A 23,034-nucleotide genomic window follows, 5' to 3' on the forward strand; every position below is an offset into this window, starting at 1 on the left:
TATTTAAAGGGACAGTATGTTTATTGTACGTGAGGTTACGTGGTGGTGTTATCGTCAATCAGCACCTTGCGTTCACCGAAGCGCTCCACCGTCTTCAGAGAGGAAGATATTTCTGTCTGGAAAGCTGAGCTGATGGTACAGTAGGGTTAGGAGCAAAGTAAATTTCTGCTGTTCTAAAACAATGAAACAAAATCATGTTTCATAAATACCTTCAGCTCCTTTGTATTAGCTGGTTTTCACTAAAGGTGTGCTATACTGCATATATCAGTGTCACTCCGATACCAAGTGAACTCAGAGCCAGTATCACAGATACAAACTCTGATACCGATATTCATTTGATATATCATCTCGCTAATGACCTACAGGTGTTATTGCAGTTTTTCCTTTAAAGTGGTTTGTTTAAGTCGAGGACGGAATGTGGACAAAGTTTATAAAAATACTTTAGCAAACAAATTTCACATGATAAACAGAAACAATAGAAAAACAAAATGTATCTGTGTTCATCTTTTCATTTGAGAACAATTTAAAAATGCATATTTTTTTGAGCTTGAGTTGAGAGACTACAATACCAAAATAAAACAAAATAAAGATTATTTAATAAAATTGGATTCTCACCAACTTATAGTCTATAAGCATTAGTTTTTAGGTTAATTGGTTTTGTCTATGTGTTGACTTGGTATGGACTGGATGGAAGTGAATTAAATTGAACTGAATTATGTTGAATTAATTTGAACAATTTAATTCTTGGAAATAACTTCAATGTGATTGAATTCAACACCTTGTTTCGATAAAGTCCTGCTCCTTCAATCTGTCATGCAAAGTACATTTCACAAAAAGATACTGACTGTTCATACCCTCCTTACAGAACCCTCAAAACTGACTTCCAGGGTTGTTTGCATCTGACAGAGATGGATTAATTCAGAGGAGAAATAGAGTAAAAGTCAAATCAAGTTAGTCTCAAACATTCTTGCTCTTTTCCAGCTATTAAATTTCCACACTCATGCGTCCGTCCCTCTGCTCAGATTCTAGTATGTATTTGACAAAAAGGCAACTGTTTAAATAAAGTTACAAAAAAAAATAGTGTCTCTTTTAATCCATCTGATAATCTGCAGTTTTTTCACGCAGCATTCCTACATAAAGGTGTTTTGGTTGAGAGGAAATAATCGGCCATTGTGAGCCGCTGACCTGCTCCCTGGAACAGAATAAAGCTTCTTTCTGAGCACTTTGCCGAAGTTTACTCTGTGGAGGGATGTGATGTAACCTTCCCTCCCCCGTTCCTTCCCGGCTCTCATTCTCTCCACTTTGAATAACCCCTCTCTTCTACATTGCCGCTCGCCCCTCTCCTCCGTCCTCTCCCATCCCTCCTCACTGACCTACTTTTTTCTCTCCTGGCCTGTTTTCACAAGCCTCTGCACAACACAAAGCAGCTTGTACAGCTCAAATATGGGCTGGAGAAAAAAAGAAGAAGAAGAAGAAGAAGAAGAAGAAGAAGAAGAAGAAGTGGGGGAACGAGTGAGAAAGTGGAGGAAAAAAGGAGATCCGATCCAAAAGTGGTTTCTCAGGAACGTCACCTTGTTGTAGCTGGCTGCTGGGTGGCGCAGAGAGCAGGAGTGAAGCCAAAAAACAAAACAAAAAAAAAGAGTTTCATATTACTGGTTGGAACCACCAGATCTGTTTGTGGTGAGCCGCTACCACCACACACCCTTCACTCAGTCAGTCTGAAAGTGAGAAACAAGACAAGAAGCCGTTCATTTGATTTACTTTGCGAAGGATGAAAACACGGTGTGAAGTTCCTGGGAGGGGCTCCCTGTCTTATCCATGTTGACATTTTCCAGCCAGAGCTGCTGTCATCAGTTCAGAAGAAAAATAAAATTGTGTTTATGTTGCAGATTGCAACAGTGCAGTGTGCGATAGGCTCTCCTTCCTGTCATTCTTCTTATGTAACTCCTGCTCCTCTCATGCCAACCTGCTGTTCCCAGCAGCAGCCGTTGCATTAAAGGCAGGCAGGCAGGAGGGGGCCGGCTGGCTCTGGGTTCGCAGCCCGACGCTCTTCTTCCCTTCAGGCTGCTCTTGTGTAACTTGCCCTGTGAAGCACTGAACTGAATTATTGTGCAACTCTTGGCAACACAAGACAATTTAAGCTAATAATTGGGCTTCGTGGCACAGCTTCACTCAGGGTTTGAGTTTTACATTATGAACTGCCTTTTTATTTTCTTTCTTTCTTTGATGGTTTAAACCTCTTCTTGAAGATGATGTGTGTTCTGTGTTATCTAAAATGTATTTAGTATTATTTGAATATTTCCAGGTAGTGAAACAAAAACTGGGACATATATTATGGCACCTTGTAAAAGTGTTCACATCCCTTAAACTTTTGAAACTTTTGTCCAGTTTTACAACCACAAACCAAAGTGTGATTTTTATGTGATCGACCAACACAGAGTCCTGCATGATTTTGACGAAGAAAAAGAATTTTAAGGATTTTATTTACTTCTTTTTTTTACTAAAAAGTTAAAGAGAATGCCCTTAATACTTCTTAGTGAAGTCCAATACAATCAGCTGTCCTCAGATGACTGAATTGCAAACCATTTTTAAATTTTTCTTGTAGTTTTTTTTTTTTATAACATTATGACATTTGTTTCCCCACAAATGATTGAGCAACAGTTTTAAAGCTGGCTTTTGATTCAGCAGAGGGTCATTTCACTAGCATTTATCATCTGGACAACCCCAGTTAATAGTTTTATTCAGTTAATTAGTTGAGATTGATAATACTTAAAAAAAAATCTGGTTGGGGTTTCCCAAAGACCCCAAAATATGAGAATTTCATGGCATCCAAAATGCAACCATTTTAAGATCCAGTTTTAAATCTAAAAGTAAAACGATCTTATTACCGAAAAGAAGTGAATTACAGCAGTAAATGATAGATCTTTTTCAATATTAGCGTTATGTGCTGTCAATGACTCAAAAACTAAATGACGCTAAATATACAAACAGAACTACAACAAAATGGTTTAGGAAATATTTAAAACTTTTCGATGTGTCCCTGGTCCAACACACTCACTGAATTACCTCCTCAGCATGGCACAGAGATACTATAGTCCTGCAAATGTCCTAAATATCTGATTCAGCTGTGCTGAAACAGCTGAATACCTTCAAGCTGCAGGACACCAGTTCCTCTGGGGTTGAAGTTTAGGTCCCTTCGTTTATAGAAATGCATTTTTACATGTTTGAATGGTTCAAACTCCAGGCTTTCCGTCAAATCTGACTGAACTTAAGCAGTTTTGTCAGGAAGAATGGGGCAAATTCCTCTAGCTGTGCAAAGCTGGTCAACATACTTCAAAAGACTCATAGCTGCAGCAAAAAGTGGTTTGAGGTTAAACACAAATTCATGCTGCACTTTTCAGATTTTTTTTTTTTGCCACATCAAATCTCCAGGAGACATGCTAAAGTCTGTGTTGTAGCATGACTAAAACGGTCAAGAGATATGGATACCGTTACGATGAACTGTTATCACCTAAATATTACAAAAAAACTTACTGCCAAGACACTTTAACCATACAAGGATCTTTGACACTTTGGCGAGTAGCAGAGCTTACCGTGTAGCTGCAGTGCTGCTCAAAAAGAGGGAGTCTATACGCACCAGCCACAAAGCATGACAGTGTCTGATTATGTAATAGTCAGGTCGATGTGTGGCTCTGGATTGTTGATGTGTTTGAGAAGTAAAGAGCAGCACAGAGGGGCTGCTCTGAAGCTGGCTCTGATGGAAAGGTAAGTGTGCATTAGGAAAGCACTTAGTGAGCAGAATGAGTCAAGCATCTGAAATGAAGGCTGGAGCACTGAAAGAATGGAGCCAGCTCCAATGAATCATGTTTTCTTGCTGGTTGTACACACAGAGAGAGGAATGCTCAGAAGTGGCATAAAACTTTAAGTAAAACTAAAGATCTCTCAAACCTGCTTGTGTCATGGCATTGGTATTTCCTGTAAGATGTGGTACAAATCAGAGTGAAACACACTGCTCTGCCTTACTGCACAATATTCTCAGGAAACATCTAAACTTGACAAGATTCAAGCTGTTTTTTTCAAATAATTTCGGTTTTCTCCAAGCTGTTGAAGTAAAGACATAGCAGTGTATTAAATGTGTGTTAGTTTTTGTCTGTTTGGTGTATGTGAATCTAATATATTTGCTTCATTTCCTTCGGAGACACGCTTTAAATTGAGGGACTGTTTATTGAATGATCTCATGATAAATGATCTCATAATAAATCCCTTCATTGTCACTACACAGGTGACGGCGGTGGTGGGCTGGGAGGTATTGATAGTCAAACATAATGAATATTTTACTTCACATGAAAAGAGGACATTTGGCAACTGAGGAAGCTGCCCAGGAAACACACTTCTGCCATTGTCTCTGGTTCAGGAGCTTAACAGAAGGAATGCATCCTGGATGTTTGTGTGGGGGCGTGTGTGCGTGTGTGTGGGTGTGTGTGTGTGTGGTGCCTTTTGATGCATTTACTCCAAACTGAGTTCACAACCGCCGAATTTCTCTCAAGTTGTAAAAATGTTTTCCAAGGTTTTTTTATTTTCAAACCTTGGAAATAAGGTTTTATTTATCCCTAGCGCACCTTTTTCTACCACATTTTTTCCTTCTACTCAACTTTCCATGTTGCATACAGTGCTCTAAGGTAAATAGGTTTTTTATAGCATCTTTCTAGTCATACTGACCACTCAAAGCGTTTTACACTACACACAGTCACCCATTCGCACTCACAAACACTTATATATGCCGATCTACAGATTGGAAGGTAACTTAAGTTTCTGATCACATCGACATGTGGCAGGAGGAAGCTGAAATCGAGGAAACGACCTCCAGATTACAAAACTACTACTCTACCACTGAGCCACTAAGATAGGTTATGAGCAGCTAGCTTGTTTAGCTTATATGACTTAAAAGGAAGAGTCAAGTTAGCATTGTTACCTGTAATTGTGTAAGCCACATTATAGTCCTGTATGAAAATCTTTTTCTATAAGTCCTATATAAAATTTTAATTTCTATTATTTGCAGTCCATAATTACCAAAATGTTTACAATATGTTACTGTGCACTTATTTTGTAGAATATGTTACTTTTACTCAAAACTGAATCACATAAATATGATATTCAAAACATTTGAGATATGTGTGTAAATCATTGGGTTTATGTAAATGTTGTACTTGTATGTCACTTTTAATAAAACAATCTTAAGACAGTCTCAAAAAGGCCAAAGGAGACATTCTTTAGTTCAACAACCTTTAATTTTTTTTTCCCCCATTTTCAATCTTTCACAATTAAAATTGAGTGTTTTTTCTTGTAGCCATTTGCATATCAACGTGAATTATATCAATACATAATTACTTCTGAAGAAGCTGGGTTTTTTTTTTTTTTTCCATTTTCAGGAAGCCTTTAGGCAAAACACAAAGATTATACGGTAACACAGAATACAAATGGTAACTGCAGCAAAGGGTAGCAATGGGTAAATACACAGCACAACAAGAAGAGCTTAGAGCTTGAATGAAACAAGTGGCTGAAAAATACACACAATAATAGAAAAAAACAATATTGATAAAATATTATTAAAAATAATAAAGACAGCAGTATACAAGAGATAAAGACAACTTTACATTTATACATAGCGGCCAGAGGCAGGCACCAGGAAGTAAAACAGTTTAAATACCGCATCATCTACTGCAGCTACTGTAGCTAAAACAAATCAGTGCAGAGTTGAAAGGGGTCTAAGACATTGGCCAACATGGGGACGAGGAACAACACAATAAAGAGGCACCTTATCCAAAAGAGAGCAGCTTTGCTGGTTGTGACTGGAGAGATGGTTTGTTTAATGGGTTCAATGGATTTTGCTGGATGAACTGCTAACAAGGCTTGTGCTTGTCAGGTTCTGCTAAAGGCCATGTGTTGCCTTAATTGATATGAAAAAAAATAAAACTGGTCAAGGAGCGCAGGTGGTTTGAGCATGGATCCCACTCGAAACCTGTGTTCGAAATGTCCACTCGTTCACTCATTAAAGACCTAAGTACTGGTGAACTAACTAACTAGTGATCCAAATTAACAGTTTTCTTCTAATTGACTCTGATACATGTTGTGTAGGGTTATTAAATGCATCAAACCTCAAAACTCCCGCTTTTTTAGTCTGTAAACACGTCAACTAACAACATGTTCTTTGACGCACTTTAATTTTGAGTTTGGTCAAAATCAGGTGGACGTTAAGAACATGTGCTTTGATGCATAGACTTGAGATCATCTACAAATAGAAGTTGTTAAATTTAATCAGCCTACACAAAACATTTTTACGTTTAATATTTCTTAAAAAAATAGAAATGGCTTGTCAGACCTCAAGAAAACCATTAATTGGCATCAGCAGTTCAAATCCAACTGAACTATTAAATGGGATTTGCAGGTGCTTTTGTTTCCAGTAGAAAACTCATTGATACCTGCAGAAGTATCCCTAAATATGAGACGATGGACAGCATGAGATAATGCTGAGGCTGAAAACATAATTAACATCATGTACATTTACAATACAAACATAAATGTTGTGACACAAAACTGCTTTTTTACTTTTCTTTACTGTATCCACTTAAGCAGCATTAAGAGTGTAACTTCAATATAAAGAAATGTAAATAAGACCCATGGAAAGCTATTAAATATCTCATACAAAACAAGTTATTAAAATTGTAGTTTGTGTGCAAATAAACATATGAGCATGATCGAAATTGGGCTCATTATTTATGTTCTTACAGGTATTTACAATTTATTTTTGACATCTTTATCATCTGTTGGAACTTAAACTTTCGGAAATGCTCCAGGTCAGGCTGACTGGGAATTGCTGGAATTAGACATTTTCAGTCTGTGAATAGCAATTCTTAGTTAATGAAACTAGTATTAACAAATGCTAAATCAAACATCAACAGCTAACATTGGGATACTAACACCATCCTCAGATTACTGAGCCATTACTACTAACATTACAATGCTAACTGCACAATGTATAAATGTAAGCACACAAGTGCCAACACTAGTACTAACATTAGCATGCCAAAGCTAACATTAGCATGCCAACACATAAAAATGGTTAGCATGCTAATGCTAACATTACCATGCAAGGTCAATTCTGTCCCTACACCTACAGTCTATTTCAACTGACCTTATCAATGTATCACATGACACAAACTTCTAGAGAACCACATAATATCATGAAAGATTACATTCCGAGTTTCCAACCCACAGCAGAAATGGCTGTTTTGTTTATAGTGAACGAGTGGACAATCTGAACACAGTCTGAGAACAAATGTACCTGTCTTCTTTTTTTACGAGTAGTAGCTCACAGTTTTAGTAAAAGAAAAATTTTTGAGGCATTTATTAGAATAAAAAAAAACAGGACTGTACAAGAAGTTTCAAAACAACACGCATAACTTGTAAGTCTTTTACCACATCCCGTTTCTTTACTAGTTTTTTTTTTTTTGTTTTTGCCACATTTTTTTCTTAAAATATATATTTGATATCTGCAAATTTATTTCACAGTAATATACAATCTAAGTGCCTTTGGGAGTGAAGGGGACTTGTGTGCTGATGGTTGTTTGAATCCAGTTCAATTGACCAGGCTAATGGTGATAAAAATAGGTAAATGGGGGGGAAGAACTGACAAAAGAGGGAGACGATAAAGGAAATATGCATATCTTTGGTAAAAGGAATGCTCCCATAATGCCACAATACAGACTGACCAGCCAATAAGGCAATTAATAAAAATGAATAATTGAATTTTCCTCAAGAGAAACTCCAAATCTGGAGTTTCATCCATCCCTCCTTAATCTGCTATTTTAATTTTGAGGGATCATAGGGAGGTAGGAGAGAGAGTAAAGGAAAGAGTTACAGGTGACACAGTGAATCTATTGGTGAAATATGAAAGAAAACTTCACTATCTGGTTGTGAGAAATTTTCCTTCATAGTTGGAAACACACCATGCTCTGAGGGAAGGATGTCCGTCTTCCTCCAAAGCACGGATCTGGGATTTCGCATATCCTGATACTGACGTTTCCACGCAGTGCTAAATACACCTCACATAGATCACTGCCTGTCCTGCAAAGTGCCAGTGTGAGTTGTAGCTGTCTAGTTTCATCGAATGACAGAGTTGACAGGAAAATACACAAGCTGCTTATGTTTGTTCTTAATCTCGCCTCTTATTCCGTCCACTTCTTCCACTGACAGATCCCTTCTTCCCTCCTTCCTTTTTAGCCCCTGCCCTGTCATTCACCTCAGCCTTGACTTCTTCCATATAGTCAGTCTCAGTCTCTTTGCCCTCTCCATTGGCCTGTCCATTGGAATGGTTGCTGGGCAGCGCTAAGTAGGGGTGCTGGGGCAGAGTGGGAGAAGGGGACATAGAGTTGGAGATCAGTCCCTCCACCTGAGCTCCAGCTGCCCCGTTGGACAGAGCTCTGTACTTGAGGCGGAGCTTGTGGGGCAGGGCAGTGACTTGGACCTCTGCGTGGTATTCACTGTGAAAACCGCCAGCTCCCGCTGCCTTCTGGTGATAGCTGCTGATGTCTGAGGATGACGATGAGGGGGATTCGTCATCGGTGGAGCCCTCTTTATCAGAGCTACGAGGGTCTCCGTCGCTTGAGGAGGTGTCTTTAGCAGAGGAGTTCTCCTGATAGAAGGCATCGGGTCGGGGCCCTCCTTCGTAGGTGAGAACAGGGGGCTCTTCATCCAGTGTGCCGAGGTAGCCATTGTGCTGTATGAAGGACTTGCTCTCCTCACTGCTGATAAGCTCAGGGGCAAAGGAGTTCTGGGGACTCTCGGTGCGCTGAAGACGGTTCTCCTGAGCCTGGTAGCTGTAGCACGGGTGGTCGTCATCTGGCAGGTGGGTACTGTGACTGAACCGTTGCTGGAGCTCCTCAGAGGAATCGGCATGATCATTGGTGTATTCATACTGAGGTGAGTCCATGGTCTTTGTCCTCTCTAGCTTCTCTGCAACCTCAGAGATGGTTACTGAGCAGTCAGAGAACTCTGAGGGCAAACTGTGCATGATGTGCTGTGGTGGTCTATTCTGCTGGGTCTGCTGGTTCTCCAGCTTCTGGTTCTCCATGGGGTAACAGCCACTGCTGGAACGGTACAAGATGACACTCCTCTGCGTAGAGGTGGCCTGAGGAGCAGGACCAGTGGTTTCCATGTGGCACTGTTGGTGCTCATGCTGATGATACTGGTAGTCTCTGGCAGTTTCAGCTAATGTGGTGTTTTGCTGGTGAGGGGAAACCAGAGTGGTGTTGCCACAGTAAGCGCCATTTGGTATCCCATTGACAACTCCATTGGGAATCCTGTTGCTTTCCAGTCCACCCATCTCCATTCCCAAGGGCTCCTTCTTGATGTTGTAGCCAATGGGTTCAGGGCTATCTCTGGAAGAACCATCAGACATATCAGACACAGAGCCCAGAGGGGAGTACTTGTGGAGCATGGTGTGGCGTTCACTTCGGCTGGACTGTTCAGCTTCAGATGAGTCAGAATTCAGCATCACTTGGGACGCACTGGAGTAGCCGCTGCTCGAGTGGTAGGCGTTGCTGTTAGGGGTGCCATTGGTGCTACTCTCATTGCTACCTGGGTTTCCATCTGCAGCACTGTTGGAGATCTGCTGACTTTTCTCCATGTAGGAAGATGCACTAATGAGACCAAAGCGCAGTTTGAGCTGAAGGAGTTCCGTCTTCAGACGGACGTTCTCTTCGTTTAGTGCCATGACGCGATTCTCCAGCACCATATCATTGATGCGACGCTTCTCCCTCGAACGCTTGGCCGCCTCATTGTTCTTCCTCCGTTTTTCCCAATATGAGGCATCTTTCTTCTCATCAGAAATGAACTCTCTCTTGCGACGTGAGGTCACGGTTGATTTAGAGCCTTTGGGCTGGCGGCTGATCCGTGTTGAACCATCAGGACCAGGGGAAGGGAGGCTCCCATCGTAGGGAGAAAATGCTTCAACTTCCATGGTGCTTTTGTTGGTGTTGGATGGGAAGTTTAGACTGAGACTTTCCAATTTTTTTTCCAACTGGGGGCCACAGTATGACCCTATTGAAGGGCAAAGGGGGGGGTGAAAAAGATGGAACAGTTATACAAGCCTTTTACTTTGTTGGTTTAACGTTTGGCCTATGTCGCTGGATCAGTAAAAACTTCTGGATGAGGTATTTGTGCTTGATGAAAGGACTGCCTCATTGATTTGCTCTTACTTATCTTCCAAGGTCAAATTGTTCAAGTATCTAAATTAGCCAAAAAGATTAAAAAGAGGTGGAACTCGACGAAAACTTCAGACATTGAAGTAGTGTTCTGAAAAATGAGCGTCGAAAAACAGGAAACAAAGTTGGTGCTTGATTGTAGAGATATTTAAAGAGATTCTTCAAATAGTTCACAGCTCCCCAAAGTGTTGCAGGTGACTTTGAGTTTATCTGCCTCTTTGTCAGTCTTCAGGAGCTTTTCAGGTCGCTGCTCTGGTTCTCGCTGTGTCTTATGCAGGATGTAGGTCAGTACGTCTTCTCCAGGGCTCTTTCAGAACTCTGCTTCAGAGATGTCGACCTCTAGGTGGGTTACTGAGGCAGCAGGAAAGAGAAGAAGGGAAGGAACAAAAGAGAGAAAAAGTTAAATGAGGTGCAGAAACAGTCTGATATGACATTTATTTAAAAAAAACATTACGATTATATGTTTTAACAGCAGCAGAAAGCTGCTTGTTGTGCTTCATTAGGTACAGAAAACAGCTTATTTTTGTTAATGCCTTAAAAGATAAAGAAAAGGCTATAGTTACACATGTGCAGACGGTGCTGCATATGCAGAAGTCTGTTACATGATGAGGAGTGAAATTGGCTGACCTAGTGCAAGCTCTGCAGAGGCAAACTATTAAAGAGCTGAGGGAGGAGTGACTGGATTTGTGCAGTGCTGATGGTTTACTATGGTGCAAGAAGAAAGAAACTGTTGATGCTGTAATTTCTGCTTTTTGGCCCGTGGGAGGTTCTAGCACAACAACAACATCTCAGTTTCTCTGATAGCCATCGCAGTTTCTAAATTTACACAACACTGCATACTGAGCTTCCGCGTGTCATCTCAACTTTGCAGCTAAACAGGAAGTCTTTCCCACCCATCATGCGTTGCACCATAAAATTAAAAACAATGCACCACAAACGGATGTTGACGGGCCGCTCTGTGTTATGTAACAGCTAGATATGCTCTGGTTCCTCCGGTTTTCTCGCTGCACAACGTTGCACAGTTCGTATGCAGACATTAATTACACATCACAGCACTGAGCCCTGCAGTGCCTCACAAGCATGAAAACATCCTTTTATGACACAGAGTGAACGTAATCTAGGTCACTGTGCCTCCAATTCTAATGAGTTTGGCTTTGCTTTTTATTGACCACACTGGAATTGAAACGGAGCTTAAATTAGACATTTCGAGTACAAACACTTGTGTCAAAATAGTCTCTTAAAATGTGTTTTTAAGAATGAGATTTAAATTTTTAGTGAAGCCTAAGTTCAGCTTGATAGACACAAACAGAAAGAGGAACATCATAGTGTAACAAGTGACCTCTTTAAAGCTACTCAAAGAATCATAGATTAGAAATAAAAACAGTGCTATCATTGTTTTGTTTCCACAAGAACTTAGGATAATTGCAGCGATTCACCAAACAATTGTCCAGTGGTTGGAATTAGCCAACTTTTCCACAAAGCGGTCCAATCTAAAGCTAAAAATTTACTTTTTAATGTAGCATTTGTTTAACAGCAAAAACACCAATAAATAATTGCCTTGTGTATTTTTTTAATACATTAATTCAGAAATGGGTAAGAATTAAGTGAGCTCTTGTGCAAATGTAAGGTTTAGGTACAGAAAAGTGTTTTAATTTTGTTGAAGCAGAAGGCACCTCCAAATCTTTGCAGTATCTATTTGCAGAGCTGAACAAATAACCACTCCTGTTATCCAAACAGTGAGGACATAAGGGTCAAAATCGCAGTCCTCCGCTAGGCCTGCATGAACATCAGGGAAACATGTTGCTGTGATAATATTAATGAAAGTGGCCATAACCGCAGTCATTACAACTATCCACGTTTCTCATATTGTTTTATTTCTTTTCTTTCATTAAAATGTCCTCAGTTATTACATAAAGTGAGGTCATTGAGGCTGGCGGAAGTCTGTCCCACAGGCCAAATATATTATTAGCATGCAACAAAATTATGCATTGCACTTGAAATATAATATCCTACCAAAATACTGAATCTAAGAAGTACTTTCTGTTCGCAATGTTGATCATGTTTTATTGCTATGAAGGTTGCAATTTGATCTACTGCGCAACCTTTCAGTAAAACCTAGTTAGTGGAACAAAATTGACCTAAATGTGTTGTTCCCCTTTAATTAGAGCTGCAGATCTAGTGCCACAGAAGTGTTTTCAAGTAATACATGTTATCCAATCTTTCTTGGCTCCCTCCAGAGTCAGTGACCCTGTTACATAACCCCTCGCTTATTAAAAAAGAAACGATATCATGACCACAGACAACTTAAAACCTGCTCTGGATACAAAGCTGTTTATTTGCCTTTTTGAATCTCGCGTCCTGTCTAACTTTGTCATGCAGCACAAAGAGATCTGAACTGAATCACACAAAACGATGTGGAAAAATGTAGGCTGAAAGCCTCCGCCCTCCCCGATCTTGGATAATTTTCATTAAGAGCGAGGAGAGAGGTAGCGCGAAAACAAAGGCGGGCGGGAAGAAAGCACGCACGCACACGTCTCTGCGCTGTCCCACTGACCTAGAAACGGCGCAAAGCAGTAAACACTCCTCCTGTCTTTGACGGTGCGCCACTAAATAGGTCAGTGGGACTGCAAGGGAGGGGAGAAGCAGGAGAGTATTAGAGCGTACGCTAAAAATAGTGAAAGAGGTAAGGGGGAGGGGGGAGAATAGGGAGACAGAGAGAGCGAGAGGGGGAGATCTGGTGACAGAAGGAATTCAGTTAGTGGACATGAGAGGAATTTTACAGACTCTGCTGCAGCACGATGAAACAAGGTGCACTCAAACACGTCACCTACATCGACATAAGGGGGGATTTTTTTTTTTTTCCTTTCTTTATGCAACATTAACTCCTGAGCACCGGCGAGAGAGCACGTTATACCTTTCCCGAACACATTACAGCAGAAATCCATGGCAGATGGGGAAATTATAACCAGAGATAGCGCAACGGCATTGACGTCATGGCACACACCCATCTCTGCAGCCAAATTCACTCCCATGCTCCCTCACAGGCCCGCTCAGGGAGGGGCTGTCGTTGTTGCTCATTGCCTACGTGCTCTGAATTTTCTCCTGGTGAGGACCAAAGCTTGTGTAACACATTCATATTACAAAGCAGCAGATGCCACAGGTTTACAAGCTGACCTCCGATACCTTTGCGTAGTCCTATAGACTCAAGAGATAAGAGCTCAGGCACGGCGCATTGTGTAATTTGCTCTTTGTGTGCCTAGAAAGACTCATTCACTGTAAGATGTTTTCTGACTGTGTGTTTTCACAGAGGAAAAAACAAACCCCTCCCCCCTGGGGTCGTTCACAGCCACTTGCCACTCGGTGGAGGAATGCTTCACCTCTGACCCTCTCCGAGGCAAGCGTGATTAAAAACGCAAAAACGTCCTCTTCCCCCTCCTCCATGCTTAAAAAGATCCAACACCACACACGTGGAAGAGGCCCCAGATAGGAACCTCCATTTTTTTTTTTGTTTGCACCAAGGCTTTTGTGTCAAACAAACCAGGAGGCGAGAATTCCCTGACAGAAACTAACCTCGATATGACAATGTGCCGATTAACAACGACTGGAAACAATTACTGCGGAGAAAAGGGTGCAGTTTTTAAAAGCATTTTCTTAACCAGTACAATTAGATTTCACATTAAGTTATGAAAGCTGGGACAAATCAGGAATTACATCTCTAATCTTGTGCCTTTCAGAGCCTGAGTCAAATAATTATAATAAAAACAAAAAAAGTAGTCCACCCCTTGCCCTGCAAACCTCGTGCCTCTCTTCCTCACCCAGATTCAGGTCTGACCTACATTTGGAGAGTTGGCTGGGACGGAGTGAGCAACGCACCCACTGTGAAACCAGACCAACTGGCAGCAGCCGGACTCACCAGCGCTGCGCCTGCCCTCGCCAGACAGGGGTTTCCGATGCATTGCATCACAAGGCTGGGCACCCTTCTGCTAACTTTACAACAAACCCACACCAAGATCTGGCACAAAACATAAAGAGAGGAAGGAAGAGCTGCATTTGGCTCACCCTATACGTTTTCTGGTGGAAGAAAAGAGGTAATCAGGTTAAAAATAGCAGCAGCAGACACTGAGCAGCTGTGTTACATCACCATTTTCTAAAAACACAGCTCCCACTGTGAAGATTTACTCTGTTTCTGCTTTGGAAATTAAAAACAAAATATGCAGAGAGTGCATAGGAATCAACAGGAATCCTAGAATTTCCCACAACAAAACTAAAACTTTAAGGAAGTGTTATAAACATTCTGGATATTTGAGTACAAAACGTGTGCCTACTTCACAATGTGCATGTTGAACAAGTCTCATAACAGCTCAGCTGCAACAGTTTGCTGAAGGGATGATTTACTCCGTTTTTCTAGGTCAACAAACGCAGCTGACCTCCGTTTCAAAATCCTCATTCAACACCTGAAACATGTGTTTGAAATATGGACCCTTCCACATTAAATACGCATTATTTAAATTAGTTTGCTTAACACTTTTACCAAAGTTAACATGCTTTATATGTAATCTAAACCTGACCTTTTTACAGCGTCGATATAATTTGCTCTTGAAGTAAAGAAATGGCTGTAAAATTGCCCTTTATAATTATCATTTTTAAAATTATTTTAATGTGTTTGCATTTTTTTGTCATTTCACTAACCGAAGAACAAAAATAACTGAGTGTAACCTTTAATGATGTGGCAATTCGGAGTTAAAGGACATCAATGTTATTTTTTTAGATATTACTATTTCTTTCTTTCAAACATTTACTGAAAATCAAACATTGTCTGAACTCACTTTTATTTATTTACACCATTACAGACCCCTGAATAAAACAATCAAATGTAAAACCTTTCAAGAGGTTTTGATACTGCTCTGCTGGTTATGTCATATCCTCTGCGTTTACATAAAGGAAACTGTGGTCTTTAGAAAACGACCTAAAACAGGAACCAAAACAGCACAACCAATTGATCCACAAATCTGAACAAAAAAAAAACATTTCTAGTAAAAGAGGCATGGAGCCGCTGCTGGCATATCAGTTTTTGTTGATTCAAAAGAACAAAAATTTTATCGTCATTTTGTTCAGTATAAAATCTTTATAATAAGGAATTGGAAAATACTAGATTGATTAAACTTGAAGAAAGCTAGAGTAAGACAGAACATCCCCTCCGCCTACATGTTCATGTTCTTGCGCACTGCCAGTCAGCTGACTAAAAGAAGCCTGTTACACATTTTCTTTCGAATATTTGTAAATATTTATAATAAAAAAACAGTTGTAACGAAGAAACTGAAGCAGTCTTAGCCTTACCATTCCTAGTAATGGAATGCTGTATTGAATCTAGTGAGCTACAAGTGACATGTTCATGGCTACCAGAGCAGATAGCCTGACTAACCGTCTAACATCAGCTTGTTACACTGGTGTCCCTTTGAAAAAGGCTTAATATTCAGTGTCACAAGTACTTTATGGCAAGCATTCAAACATGTCAACATTTCACCTTCTTTTTTTAAAACATGCTAACAAAAGAGTAGGTATAGATATAGTTATTTGTTCCTAAATTATTAAATTACGACATTTTACACCTAATTACTAAGCTATAAAACTGATACAAAATTTAGAGATGGTTAACTATGTCATTGCTTAATTCCACGTATCTGAACCAAAATGACACGTTAAGTAAAAAAATATTAATGTCACAACAAATATGCTTCATTATCTCAGCTATGATTATATATTTGACGGGTTTTTTCATTTCAGATTGAAGTCTTTTTTTCCCCGTAAATTTGTATGTAAAACTGTATTTTTACTTAAGGTTATCAATATCTACCTAATGCTATTGTACACCAATTCATAGCACTATTTAAACAGGTTATGTATCGTTAAGAAAGAGAAATGTTTACATTAAATGTGCGTTTTGGCTGAAGATGCTACAAAAGTAACACATTTTAAACAGAATTGCGCCCCGATCGGATTCGATGCATCTGTTTGCATACATTAAAACACATAAACGGATAAATTAATAACTCAGTAGTTGTTTGGTAGGCGGAAAAAACGGAAGAAAGGGAGCATGCCACGTGTAGGACTTATTATAGTAAGTGAATTAAGCGGACAACAGAGCCCAGCAGCAGCTGTCCCCGTTCACTGCAACACACCACCACCATGAGGGCTTTTACCTAGCCTTGACATTGACCACATATGTGCACTCCTGCCTGGAGCCAAATAATAAAAAAAAAAACAGAGACTTCTACAAACGTGTCCAGCTTGGCTCCCCTACGAGTCGTGTGTTACGTGACCCAAGAAGGAAGCCGCAAACGCCCGAAAGTCACGCACAGACGCGGGGATCAAACCGGCGGAGCAGCGAGTCGCCATGTGAACAATACCCGGCCACGAGCATCCCGTTCCTCCCGTCGGTGAAACGGCTTTATGTGAGGCGGTAAAAGGTTTAAAACACGCACACAGGTAAAGACAGGAGTCCACGAAGAGGTCCAGCGCTCAGTCAAAACATACCTTTCAGCGTCCCGGAGGACGAGCAGCAGCAGCAGGAGGAAAAAAAAAAGCTTCAGGCTTTCCCCGACACAAAAGCTGTCTCGATCCCGCTTCCTCCTTCCCGTATTGTCCCTTCAGAGGAGGAAACCTCCAGGAGCGGAAAAAAAAAAAAAGACAGAGGAGACGTGAAATAAAACTAAGTTTGTGCGAGTGCCGCCGCTCGGCTCGGTATCGGATGAGTCACTGGCTCGGCTGGATGCTCTTCCTGTCCTTTTTGGCTCGGGCTATCTGTGCGTCGGCTGTGCGCTGCCGGACACTTTGCTCCAGTTTCTCCGGCTCCCCTGCTACAGATATGTGTTAGTAGGTCAGCGGTTGCATAACAGCTCTTAGGCTGCCGAGTCACGTTTTTTTCGGTCCCAGTCTCTCTCTCTGCAAGAGCTCTACTGGCCCCTTTCTTTTTGTTCCCCTCTGCGCCCCATCTCTTTTCGGCTCCTCCACTTGCGGGAGTGGTTCATTTTATTTAAAAAAAAAAAAAAAAAGGGTGTGAATGCGTAACAACACCTGGGTTGTTATGCTGTAGTTTTTTAAGCCATGCTCATTACAGGATTTTTCCTCGTAAGACAAAATTAGCTCTTTTGAAACCTGTGAGGAACTTTTTACTAATCCTTTAGCAACACTTGTTGTTTATAAACATCTACCCCATAAGTCATTTGTAGACCTAAGATAGTTAAAATATATAGTCTGTTATTCATTTGTTTTTGTGGTGTGGACAGTCTTCCTCTTCCTGCTGGAACTGGTTTTGCTTAATACAATAAACCCAAATTAATGAGTTTTTGGGAACTAATGTAAAATACAGAAAACTGTGGTGGAAATTAAACAACATTTAAAAGCAAACTAGGATTTAAATATGAAATATCTTATTTTTCTCATAGCTCTAGACTAGTCTGTCATGATTTTCTTTTTGGCTATTTTTATAGATACCGGTGCAGTTCTGATAAGAGAACCTAATTGTTTAAAATAAAACTGTATAGAAAATATTCAACCTTTTTGTTTCTTATAGCCTGATATAAAAAAACTGATTTAACTTGACCTTTTTAAGTTTGCTTAGATTGTCAAAATGACATCTATTAGCTCATTGCGAGAATACGAGACCAGTTTAAAGCTTTTTTAATATTATTTCTTCATAAAATTTACATAAGATACAATTAGTATAATTCTAAACAATATGGGAAAGTTAAGATAGGGTTTCTATGGCTTCTGATAAGGCCAAAACATTTGAGTTTTGAGAAGATGCTGCTGGAGCTGGTGAGAGAGCGTAAAACAGGAACCATGAGCTGAAAGGCCACTCAGAGAAGGAGACATAGCACACGATAATCCTGATGGCAGTTTGGTTAAATTTTGCTGACATGTCCTGGCTCATGAAACAAAAACTGTTGTGTTTGTCAAAAATGATAATTGTTATATTTGGAGATAAACCAGGGAAACCTTCAAGCCCACGTAGAAAGAGCTAATGGGTTTCCCAACAATGATGTACGGAGGTAGCACCATGATGTTGTGGGGGTGTTATGCTGCATGAGAGACTGGTGATCTTCACCAAATATATAGCATCATATAGAAATTACAATATGTGTAAAAACTGACATAATATCAAAAGACATCAACCTGGATCCTAAAGTTTGGCATAAACAAATCTTGCAAATAGACAGCAGCCCTTAGCGTTCCACCAAATTACCTATAAACTTGCTTCAGGACATCAGTCCCACAGAAGATTTGTGGTCAGAGTTGAAAAGGTGTGTGCGTGTGTGTGGGGGTGGGTGTGTGTGGGTGTGTGTGTGGGTGAGCAGGTTGGCCTACAAACACAAGGTTTGTCAGGAGGAATGTCCCAGAATCACAGCAAGCTGTTGTGAAGAGCTTGTGGAAGAATACCCAACATGTTTAACACAAGTCATACAGTCTCTAAGGCAGTTTCTTCAAATACTAAGATTACATATGCATAATTCTGAATATAAAAAGAAAGTTTTGGACTTCTTAAGAAAATCTCTCTAGTCTTGTATCTGCTGCAAAAAGAGTTGGGAGTGTTTTAGGTTACGGTAGATGTTTTTCACATCTGAAGAGTGAACCTTTCATCCATTTTCTTTGAAGAATTTCTCCAGCTCAGTCACACTGAGCCTTTTAGAAGAAATATTTAACACAGATTCTCAGTTGGTTTTAGTTTTGCACTTTGACCATTCCTATATAGAAATATACTTTTCAAAGCATTTCATTGTAGCTCTGACTGCATGTGAACCTCCATCACTCTTCTCTTCAGCGCTGTCCAACTTACCTGTCCCTGCTGAAAAATAATCCACACAGCATGAGACTTTCTTCACCATGTTGCACCGTGGGGAAAGTCTGTTCAGGACTTAATGTGCAAAATTAGTTTCCTGTGACACCACACATTTGGCATGTAGTTATCGTTTCATCACATAAAAGACAGAAGTTATTCATTATTGCAACAATCCTGCAGCTTTTCTATAACTTTTTACAAATGCATACGGACGGCTGATCTGCTCTTCTTTATTCAGAATGATTGTGGCTCAGTTAAGGAAAAGGGCCGCGTCCTTTCAGCTGTACAGTCAGTTAATATATGTAGCTGTTAGTATTCTTATTATCTCATTGCAAAAACATTCAAACATGAATTATGTGGAGGAGATACTCGTTGAGTAGTGAGCTGGAACATCCTCAAATCATCTCTTGTCCTGCTCTGGTCTGCAAAAACAAGATGATTAGAGAATCGTGTTGTTTATGCAGCAAAGCACTTTATAGCAGCGCCAATGTTTTCCACTGTTGCATTCAGGTTTTATAGTGAGGAAATAATTTGTGCTTCACCCTTTTCATTGCTTTGGCCCAGCTTAAAAATCTGCATCAACATTATTGAAAATCAAAACCTAAATCAAACAATTTGCTGTTTTAGATAAAATTGAATGCTTGAATAACCTGTTTTCATGTGGCTGAAGTTACTTCATATTTACAGCACACATGGGGTTGCTACTTTTATTTATTTATTTATCTTTTTGTTCATTTAAAATTTTTAAATCTTCTTATAGGAGCTCTTCCGTCATCCAACAAAGCCTGTTGTTCTCAGCACGTTCATATTCCATATTTCATGGGGTCTTACATCAGTGCTGCTTCAGCTCCGTCCCTTCCCCCCTCTCTGTCTGCAACCACACACATGCACCAGTTCACCACACACACGCACACACACCAACACACCCCCACACACACACCCACACACACACACACACGCACACCCACGCACACACACACACACACACACACACACATCATTACCACCATTACAATGTTGGGGAAACAGCGGCCTTGAACTTGTCTGGCTCCTCCTTCCTCCCAGTCAATCCTCTGTCAGAAGCCCCAACCCCCAACACTCTCCACCATTTCTCCAGCTGCAGCTCCAGCTGTGGTGTGGCAGTGCCTGCTTAGCAACCACAGGCTTTCACTGCTTCTCATATTTATTTAGGGAGGGGGGGGGGGGTATCAGACTGGATCACAGACAAAAGGTCTGGTGTCTGTGTTGCTGTTTAGGTAAAAAAACAAAACCAAATGTTGTTGCACACTTAACCTGTGTAGTGTAACACTAAAGTGTGTTTTCTTACACCACTAAGACTGAAATGAGATTACGTTGGGTTTCTCCAGATACATTTTTCATTAAAAAAGCTTCTCCTTTAAAATCCATCTCTGCTTTTTCTGCATGTGCCGCATGTGGTGGTGTAGTAAACACAATAGACAGTGCTGTGGATGAATGAATGAATGAATGAATGAATGAATGAATGAAATTCATGCACATGAAGGCACTCAGCGCCCTCTAGTGTTGCCATAAATAGGAAATGCTGAATGAAAAATCAAAGATGTAATTAGATTTAAATATCTTTTGAGGGACGGTTGTGTAATTCTGAATTTGTGTTTGTTTGTTTTGTTTTGTTATGTTTTTTTGTTGTTTTTTTTGCTGCAGCTCTTTGGTTGTGAATTCTCCAAAGCCACATCCTGGTTCTGAAAGGGCTGATGTATGGATGCTGATCATGCCTCCATTTCCCCCCACATGGGACATTCTGTTTCCAGCTCAGCTCCTTTAAGGCTAAAAATAGCCTATTTTTTCTGTTTTCCATCTGACGTGATCGATGACTCATTCAGGGTCTCACTATTTTCCCCTGCATTCACCCCCCTCCTCACGTCTCGCTGTCCCCTGTGAGTGGATCACCTTTACTGAGAAAACCGGGTCGCCGCCACTGCGGAGATTGCAGTTTTACGGCGTTTATTAAACAATGTATAGCCATAAATGAAAATCAAATTGTTTGCTTTAGCTCTAAGTGAAAATTGTGAGATTATTTTTGGCTAAAAGCTACTGAAATATGTTGTTTTCTTGAACGTACGCTGTGACCTTCAGATCAGATGTTCCTCCACTGTGCACACAAGAGTTTGAACGCATAAGGTCAAAACTTCTGTGGCTAACAGTCCATGTCAAAATCCAGAATATCAATGAAAGGTTCATTTATGTCATTGTTTTAGTTCAGAAACCAAAGCTTATAAAATAATTTTTTATATAGCAGATTTAAGAACAACTGTTGTGGAGAGGACTGATGACTTCACAGAAGTCGTAAAGGTCACTGCTGCAAAAGCTGGCTGTGTCCAAGAAGATTAATGGAAAGTTGAGTGGAAGGTAAAAGTTTGAAAGCAACCTTAATTTTTCAAGCTTAGCTGTTTTTGTTTTTGTTTTTTTTGTTCTCACACAGGTGTTTTTCAACAGTTCATGTGTAGTAAGTAGCCTTAAGAGTGAGACTTCTTGCTTTTAGTGACAAGGTCATTGTAGAAAAAACCTTATGGATGAAAAGGAAAAAATGTCAGATTTGTTTTTTTATTTAAATGGCAATAAGATTAAAAACAGTTATGTGACCAATGTGTTACACTTATGTTTGGTCTTCATTAGGAGCATTGTTTGTTATTTCATACACTCCTGTTTTGCATTATAGTAACAAGTTGATTAATTGGGGCTCTGATGGTGTAATGGTGGAACAGGGAACTCATACAGAGGCTGTCCTCGAGTTTCAGATAAGGACTTATGCTGCATGTTTCACCCCGTTCTTTTTACGTCTCTGTCCTGTCTGGACTTTCCAAACAAAAGCTTCTGATGCCACAAAACCAGCACTAGGTTTTGTGATTGAACACACTTCGCTCCACCAATCACTACTCAAAAAAGAAATAACATCAAACTGTCAAAAAATATTTTTAAAAACTATATATTTTTAAAACCATTTAATTAGACAAATAAAATAAAAAAACAATACCTTAAGAAGTTAATATGTTAACTTATGTTCAGGAACAGGGCTTCCCTCCAGCACTGCTTTAATTACCCAGCAGTCTCTTTGTAACCATTTAACTCAGCCTTCACTGTCAGCCATGTTGTTTCAATCCCAACCCTCCCTCACCCTTCACTGGACATCTCTTCATCTCTCCTCATCCCTTCTTATCCCACTCATCCTAATATCTACTTTCTATTATCATTTTCATCCAGTCCTCTTTGTTTCATGTCTCATCTGGTTGGTCCTACATCGGCTCAGGAAAAGGTCATTTCCTGAAGACTTCTTCCTCACGCTGAGTCTTTTCGTCCTAAGCCTTTATCAACAAGTTGCCCCAGATGACCCATCTCCAAACCCAGTCCATCCTTCCCCTCAAGTCTTTTGTTTAATAAACATTTTAACTCATATTACTGTGCTGTGGTCTTCTTTGCTAGTGAATTACGTAAAGCATTAAGCTTCATGCATAAGAAGGAAAACACTGTCTTGCGTGAAATAACAGAGGTATTGCAACTTTTAAAAAACAGTAAGGCAAATCCCATTGAAGAGTTTGAGGGAGAGTCACAAGACATGGAGAGTGTGGCACAGTGTAGTTTTTGAATGAAATTACTGAAATAAATTTACTTTTCATTGATATTTCAAATTATTTTAGATGCCCTGCCAAAAGAAGACAAGAATAAATGACCCGGTACCCAAAATACATCAACTTAAATGTCACCCAGCTCTTTAAAATTAGATCTTTTTTTTTTCTGAGTATTTTAGTGAGAGCAAAGTAGCTCAGTTTTTGGCAAATATTAACATGGGGTTTTTTTTCAGGATGTTGCTAATCTCTTTTTTCTCTTAGTTAATAATGCACTGCTCTTTTGTATCGGTTCAAAGATTTTTGTTATAAAGCCTGGGTCGGTCAGCTA

General features: G+C 40.0%; 1 protein-coding gene across 1 annotated transcript; it reads right to left on the bottom strand.

Annotated features, from left to right (window-relative positions):
- Window positions 1-5,299: 5,299 nt before the first annotated feature.
- Window positions 5,300-17,262, bottom strand: nfil3-5 (nuclear factor, interleukin 3 regulated, member 5). The gene is made up of 2 exons (XM_032562393.1): window positions 16,797-17,262; window positions 5,300-10,613 (listed from the first exon to the last, which is right to left on the bottom strand). The coding sequence occupies exon 2, from the start codon at window positions 10,016-10,018 to the stop codon at window positions 8,213-8,215; it is 1,806 nt and encodes a 601-aa protein (XP_032418284.1). The 5' UTR covers window positions 10,019-10,613; window positions 16,797-17,262; the 3' UTR covers window positions 5,300-8,212.
- Between the last annotated feature and the right edge of the window lie 5,772 nt (window positions 17,263-23,034).

This window comes from Xiphophorus hellerii, chromosome 5, assembly GCF_003331165.1.
Source record: "Xiphophorus hellerii strain 12219 chromosome 5, Xiphophorus_hellerii-4.1, whole genome shotgun sequence".
NCBI classification, from domain to species: domain Eukaryota; kingdom Metazoa; phylum Chordata; class Actinopteri; order Cyprinodontiformes; family Poeciliidae; genus Xiphophorus; species Xiphophorus hellerii.

Coding starts and splice junctions, on each gene's coding strand:
- nfil3-5 (XM_032562393.1), bottom strand. CDS start 10,018: ATGGAAGTTGAAGCATTTTCTCCCTACGATGGGAGCCTCCCTTCCCCT.